The 7,718-nt window shown below is 42.8% G+C and overlaps 1 protein-coding gene across 16 annotated transcripts; it reads left to right on the top strand.

Moving 5' to 3' along the window:
* Positions 1–1,392: 1,392 nt before the first annotated feature.
* On the top strand, positions 1,393–5,172 carry LOC133154740 (uncharacterized). Of its 16 annotated transcripts, none has more exons than XM_061279680.1 (5): positions 1,393–3,081; positions 3,169–3,280; positions 3,417–3,503; positions 3,996–4,061; positions 4,134–5,172. In XM_061279680.1, exon 1 carries the CDS (start codon positions 1,483–1,485, stop codon positions 2,527–2,529), a length of 1,047 nt encoding a protein of 348 aa, XP_061135664.1. In that variant the 5' UTR covers positions 1,393–1,482; the 3' UTR covers positions 2,530–3,081; positions 3,169–3,280; positions 3,417–3,503; positions 3,996–4,061; positions 4,134–5,172. The 16 variants fall into 16 exon arrangements, with proteins under 16 accessions (XP_061135664.1, XP_061135666.1, XP_061135671.1 ...); XM_061279682.1 differs by having other exon boundaries at positions 4,119–5,172; XM_061279687.1 differs by lacking the exon at positions 3,417–3,503.
* Positions 5,173–7,718: the final 2,546 nt, after the last annotated feature.

Here is a 7,718-nt window from a genome sequence, read left to right as displayed (position 1 = left end):
TCCCGAGAGATTGTGGATCCCAGGAACTTGAAGGCGTCTGTGGAGGGCATAGTATTACTGAGGATAGTGAGGGTTGAAAGTGGTAAAGGGTCTCATTTTTAGCACGGCTAAAATTGAGTCAGGCATGAGTCACCCACCTCCAATGTAAGAACTTCATTTGCATCAGTGGTAATCTGTTGCAATTGCAACATACACTAAATTAGCTATGCTTATGCTGATAATTTACCAGAAAACACCAAGTAACAGACTTTGCCATCAAAGAGATGTTTAGTCCGCCCCCACTCATGAGACCAGGTGTCATTGCGCTATGTATAGTAGGTTATTTCATGAACAATCTCCGACTTCTTACCAACCCAATGAAGTAATGCTCCAAGTTCCAATAAGATAAGATAAGATAAGATAAAATAATCCTTTATTATTCCCTCAATGGGGAAACTCCTGTGTTAGCAGCAGTACACTTAACATATACACACACACACGCATGCGGGGAAGGGGGTAAAGATTTTAAGAAGTAGAAGGTATATATAATTAAAAAAAATATGGACAGTGTATACAAAATACTGGCAATATACAGTGGAGTAAAAAAAAAAAAAAATAAAATAAAAAATAAAAAAAAAATAATAACCAATTTTGGGAAACAAAGACGGGAGTACTGGTCAAAGGCAGGTGCAATTTTTATACCGCTTCAAAATGTGTGCAGTTGCATTTTTAAAAATGTGCCAATAAAGATATGCTCTGTAATAATAAGTGTGATCCTTGGTGTCCTACTTACCAGCAATCAAAAGGAGTCTTGTGTCTGGGTGATGAGATTGTAACCATTGGTGGAAAACTGGTGAACGCCTGTGGATACCAGGGATTATGTGAACTCGTGCATAACCTTCACACGACACTGCCTTTGGAAGTCAAGAAAACTGTCTCAGGTAAGCCTTCTAACAAATCCATCGGGTTTTTTTTTTGTCTATGCAAATTCACATTGAAATAGTAAATGGTGACAACAGTACCATAGATGTGTCAGTCTTTTCAAGGTTGATTTGTAAGAACTCGGTTTATGGACCAAGCAAGCGACACTTTAAAAAAAAAATGTTTTAAACAAAATAATTTTTATGTCTCAAAACAAACAATTGACGAAGGTCCATTAAGAACGTTGAATTGTTTTATTTTACTTGTACAGGGCCATTATGGTAGCAATAAAATTGCCACCTGGCTCAAAAAACATTCACCAGAATACATGTGTATTTCAATTCACAAACCTGTAAAATTTAAAATAAAATCACAAATTTGTGAAATATATCTCCAAATTGGCACATTGATCTGTAATTGTAGACATGGATATTGGGGGGTTAGATCACCAAATGATACCTGCGTGAACTTGGCCCCCCACTCCCCGCAAAATTTAAGCAAAATAGTCTGTTTCGTTTGTGCTTCGTTTGTGCTGGTTTGTGCAGCAAAAATGTTCGTTTGTGCTGCTATGGTTTTTTAGTTATGAACGATTCTTTTATAGGTCATCCAGAGTTCACCCAGCCCCCCATCTGCTCAGAATGGACCCAAAATGGTACCGTTCGTTTGTGCTTCGTTAGTGCTGGTTTGTGCAGCAAAAATTTTCGTTTGTGCTACTTCCGTTTCGGAGATATTAGACATTTATTTTATAGCGATGACGTCACCCAGCCCCCCACCTGTCTCCAAATGGACCCAAAATGGTACCGTTCGTTTGTGCAGGTTTGTGCAGCAAAAATTTTCGTTTGTGCTACTTCCGTTTCGGAGATATTAGACATTTATTTTATAGCGATGACGTCACCCAGCCCCCCACCTGTCTCCAAATGGACCCAAAATGGTACCGTTCGTTTGTGCTTCGTTTGTGCAGGTTTGTGCAGCAAAAATTTTCGTTTGTGCTGCGATGGTTTTTTAGTTATGAAGGATTCTTTTATAGGTCATCCGGAGTTCACCCAGCCCCCCATCTGCTCAGAATGGACCCAAAATGGTACCGTTCGTTTGTGCTTCGTTAGTGCTGGTTTGTGCAGCAAAAAGTTTTGTTTGTGCTGCTTCCGTTTCGGAGATATTAGACATTTATTTTATAGCGATGACGTCACCCAGCCCCCCACCTGTCTCCAAATGGACCCAAAATGGTACCGTTCGTTTGTGCAGGTTTGTGCAGCAAAAATTTTCGTTTGTGCTGCTTCCGTTTCGGAGATATTACACATTTATTTTATAGCGATGACGTCTGGTAGCCCCGCCCCCTTGTTTACTTCCAAACGACCCAAAATAGTGCCGTTCGTTCGTTTGTGTTTCGTTTGTGCTGGTTTGTGCTGCAAAAATTGTACCGATTGTGCCGGCTGCTACGGTTTTGCAGATATTACACATTTAATTCCTAGCGAAGACGTCACCCAGCCCCACGTCACTGTATTTTGTCGCGAATTTCAAGCTCCTGGAATGCTCCTGATGCAGGATGAATACAAGGTAAATATGTTCTTAGCCTTTTTTTCTTTTCTTTTTATCTTACAGAAAACTTTCACTGCGGGGAATGGCTTTTAGTACGAGGATATTTCTGTAATTATGTTTGTATCGTGCTCATTGATTAATTTCCTTGTTTTCAATAAGCCTATGTGATCATTTTTTTCAATTACATCTGACGTGCAAAAGGTTCACCGCAACCTAAATACCCTGATGAGTCTATGTCTGCTCCCTCCAAAACATTAATTAATGCAACAATTAATACATGTATGTGAAGTTGATGACAGCCATAAAAAGAAACTTGAAAACGTGAAAAAATAACTTTCTTTGTCAAAGGGAACATTATCAACATTTTTTCCCAACAATTCAAACAATGCATCACTGCACTGTGTAGAACACAGCATGTGGGAAGATCTTAGTATTTACTGATGCTGCTTTCACTCCACTTCCCAGGTCATTATAGATCTCCCAGGCATATGCAGTCCTCCTGCAGTATGCCACATAATGCCCGAGAGAATCCTGGGTCAGTCCTGGTTCAAAGCCAATGACTGCTCTCAAAGTAAAGGTCTTCTCTTTTAGCTCCAGACTGGAGGGAAATTCAAGCAAGGCAACTTCCTTGCAACTGCTACCAAGGTCAGTGTCAATCCACACAAACTCTCCCAGATTGTAGCTGTGAGTAACATTACCTGAACACAGAGCCTTGCCTGTATTGTTGTCCAGAGTTTTGAATGAAGACGGACACCGGGAAGGATTTTCAATTGGCCTGAGGCAGAGAGAGTCAGGAAGGCTGAGTCCCTCTTCAGCAGCAGTCTGAAGAGAAGCCATGCCACAGGTCTGCAGGACAGCAACGTTTGGACAAACAAGTGAAACTTGCCTTGTTACTTGGTGGCTTAAACTGCAGTACTGTGAGGAGCATTGTTTTATCAAATAAACACTTGGAATATTCCTCATTGCGCTCTCAATTACAGTGGAGATGTGGCATTGTGCATCAATTTGGAGAGCACCAGAGGTCAGGAGGACAGGTTTGAATATTTCCCCCAGCAGTTCTGCCCTCTGTGAGTATACCTGTGGGTTCACACTCTGTGTTGTGATGGTTTTCACCAGGTGGAGGAATTGGTTCCCACGTTCATAGTTCAGAACAGTCTTTTCAAATGAAAAACTTTCACAGAAAGAACAGCATAAGCATTGCAAGACAGAACCAAATGCACAAGTATTGAGCACAAACACTTTTGATGTGCGAAGTTTAACAGGCTGTTGATGGTTCCCGTTTTTCAACAATGGTACCTTGACTTTTTTCCAGCCCACTTGTGTGTCAATATGCAGCCATTCAGGACAAGGAGAGAGATATGAAGTTATCTTTCTTTTTTTGGGTGGGACCGCTAAACCTCTCCAGTTTTCAACTGCACTGTCAGTAGATGCATCTGGCTCCGCTCCAGGATGAGATTTTTCTCCCCTTTTGTTTACTACTTCAGTTTGAGAAGTACTGCAGACATTGTCAGGCTCTCTGACGGTCGTGGCATCACACACATCACTTTTTTGTTTTGCAGAGCAAATCCGCATGTTTCCCTCAATGAAGGAAAGATGACGAGCAACAAACCGGTCCACACGAATGGGTAGGCTTTCATGCTTGAAAAGGCCTTTTTTTATGTTTTTGAACTCTGCTTCAACAGCTGCGGAACTTGCAGTGATGCTGGCGCTTTTGAAGAGAGGGACCATTATTGCTGTCCAGAGTGGCAAGTAACTTCCAAGTCTTGTTATTTGGGGAATAATCTCAGGGAGGAAGTGGATGTTGTCTCTATCCCCATCAGCCATGGCAAGTGACCTGCTCTCCTCACATATTTCTGTCACCCACTCTCGGACATTAGTCTGGATGTGCTGATTTAATCCATCACTTGGTTCTTGTTCCTCAACTTCCTCATCTGAAATGGGGACAAGTTCCTCTGCGATTTGCGCTCTCAAGCATTTCTTGCAGTTTTCTGATGGGATAGGGGCTCCAGAATTGTCATTACCCTCTGTCTCACTCAGTGCCGCAAAGGTGATAGCACGAAGAAGTTCTTTTGCATGTTGCAAACATTGTGAGGAGTTATCATGATGTCAAGTGAAAAAGAATAAAATACATGACAGGGGGTTAATGAAGATGCATGATTTTAATAATGAAAAATTGCAATGGCACAAACAAATGGTTAATTAACGATCCATGGAGTAAGGATATGACATCTCTAGAAAATAAATTAGTATTAAATAAATGACAAATTGAATGATTCACTGAACGCCAAAAATCCTTCCCGGTGTCCGTCTTCATTCAAAACTCTGGAGAACAATACAGGCAAGGCTCTGTGTTCAGGTAATGTTACTCACAGCTACAATCTGGGAGAGTTTGTGTGGATTGACACTGACCTTGGTAGCAGTTGCAAGGAAGTTGCCTTGCTTGAATTTCCCTCCAGTCTGGAGCTAAAAGAGAAGACCTTTACTTTGAGAGCAGTCATTGGCTTTGAACCAGGACTGACCCAGGATTCTCTCGGGCATTATGTGGCATACTGCAGGAGGACTGCATATGCCTGGAAGATCTATAATGACCTGGGAAGTGGAGTGAAAGCAGCATCAGTAAATACTAAGATCTTCCCACATGCTGTGTTCTACACAGTGCAGTGATGCATTGTTTGAATTGTTGGGAAAAAATGTTGATAATGTTCCCTTTGACAAAGAAAGTTATTTTTTCACGTTTTCAAGTTTCTTTTTATGGCTGTCATCAACTTCACATACATGTATTAATTGTTGCATTAATTAATGTTTTGGAGGGAGCAGACATAGACTCATCAGGGTATTTAGGTTGCGGTGAACCTTTTGCACGTCAGATGTAATTGAAAAAAATGATCACATAGGCTTATTGAAAACAAGGAAATTAATCAATGAGCACGATACAAACATAATTACAGAAATATCCTCGTACTAAAAGCCATTCCCCGCAGTGAAAGTTTTCTGTAAGATAAAAAGAAAAGAAAAAAAGGCTAAGAACATATTTACCTTGTATTCGTCCTGCATCAGGAGCATTCCAGGAGCTTGAAATTCGCGACAAAATACAGTGACGTGGGGCTGGGTGACGTCTTCGCTATGAATTAAATGTGTAATATCTGCAAAACCGTAGCAGCCGGCACAATCGGTACAATTTTTGCAGCACAAACCAGCACAAACGAAACACAAACGAACGAACGGCACTATCTTGGGTCGTTTGGAAGTAAACAAGGGGGCGGGGCTACCAGACGTCATCGCTATAAAATAAATGTGTAATATCTCCGAAACGGAAGCAGCACAAACGAAAATTTTTGCTGCACAAACCTGCACAAACGAACGGTACCATTTTGGGTTCATTTGGAGACAGGTGGGGGGCTGGGTGACGTCATCGCTATAAAATAAATGTCTAATATCTCCGAAACGGAAGCAGCACAAACGAAACTTTTTGCTGCACAAACCAGCACTAACGAAGCACAAACGAACGGTACCATTTTGGGTCCATTCTGAGCAGATGGGGGGCTGGGTGAACTCTGGATGACCTATAAAAGAATCGTTCATAACTAAAAAACCATCGCAGCACAAACGAAAATTTTTGCTGCACAAACCTGCACAAACGAAGCACAAACGAACGGTACCATTTTGGGTCCATTTGGAGACAGGTGGGGGGCTGGGTGACGTCATCGCTATAAAATAAATGTCTAATATCTCCGAAACGGAAGTAGCACAAACGAAAATTTTTGCTGCACAAACCTGCACAAACGAAGCACAAACGAACGGTACCATTTTGGGTCCATTTGGAGACAGGTGGGGGGCTGGGTGACGTCATCGCTAAAAAATAAATGTCTAATATCTCCGAAACGGAAGTAGCACAAACGAAAATTTTTGCTGCACAAACCAGCACTAACGAAGCACAAACGAACGGTACCATTTTGGGTCCATTCTGAGCAGATGGGGGGCTGGGTGAACTCTGGATGACCTATAAAAGAATCGTTCATAACTAAAAAACCATAGCGGCACAAACGAACATTTTTGCTGCACAAACCAGCACAAACGAAACAGACTATTTTGCTTAAATTTTGCGGGGAGTGGGGGGCCAAGTTCACGCAGGTCCAAAAGATTCCCGAGCGCGGCGCCGCTGCTGCTCACTGCTCCCCTCTCCCCCAGGGGATGGATCAAAATCACACGGGGATGGGTCAAATGCAGAGGACAAATTTCACCACACCCAGATATGTGTGTGACGATCATCGGGACTTAAAAAAAAAAAAGGACGGGGGGTTCGTTTCTTGTAGCCCGTGATGCTCTGCAGACCTTTCCACACCGTTGAGGGATCAGGATTGGCAGAGAGGTGTCTCTTCAGGTTCTCCCCGTAACACCTCCTGGCTTTCCTGACCTCTCGGTTCAGTGTGTTTCTGGTCTGCCTGAACAGGCCACGGTCGCCGCTCCTGTAGGCCTCCTCCTTGACTTTGCGCAGCCTCCTGAGGTTCGGTGTAAACCAAGGTTTGTCATTGTTGTACGTGCAGAAGGTCTTAGTCTGAAAGTAAGATCCTCCGGGTCATGCTCCATCTGTCGTCTCACATCGTTCAGGTCTTCAATATATTTTTCACCGGCCATTAATCTCAGCCGTGAATCAAAGGTTTGGTTCCATGCACAGAATTTATCGTTGGTAAAAACAATGAGGGCATCTCCTGTCAGTGACCAAATATCTCCGACAAATTGACACATCAGCACTCCATTTCCAACAATTACTTTCTTTGTTGATTCTTCTGGCAGAGACGGCACGGGGTCTTTTCGGAAGAGGAGATTAAACTTCGGTGCACAAGAACCTCCGCGCCGAGTGTCCCTGCCCCCCCAAACCTCCCCCGTGTCTCTGCTCGTGCCCAATCCTTCCTCCTCGTTAGGCACTTCCTCTTCTCCCTCACTGGAAAATACTGGTCGATTGGTCTTTTTCTCTAAAATGGTTCTCATTTTCGCCAAATGTTGCATGCACTCCTAATAGCGAGGCACTGCCTTCACTTCTTCAGGTAATGGAGTTGCCAGCTCGCCTTTGATGCCACCTTCGTTGGACAGCATTTTCACTATTGAGTCCAAACCTGTACTTGTGCTTATCAATTTTACCATATTACATTCCTCCACCATCTTTGCCCCCCATTCACACCAGTCAGGTGCTTCTCTTCTAGTGTAGCCCCTCTCAGGGTCGGCTGACACTATGATTGGTAATCCATCTTCTCCTGGTTGCTCGGCAAAAAATCTTCCATCTC

Source organism: Syngnathus typhle, linkage group LG5 (assembly GCF_033458585.1).
Source record: "Syngnathus typhle isolate RoL2023-S1 ecotype Sweden linkage group LG5, RoL_Styp_1.0, whole genome shotgun sequence".
Taxonomy (NCBI): domain Eukaryota; kingdom Metazoa; phylum Chordata; class Actinopteri; order Syngnathiformes; family Syngnathidae; genus Syngnathus; species Syngnathus typhle.
The sequence above is the reverse complement of the archived record's forward strand: the minus strand, read 5'-3'. Positions and strand labels throughout refer to the sequence as shown.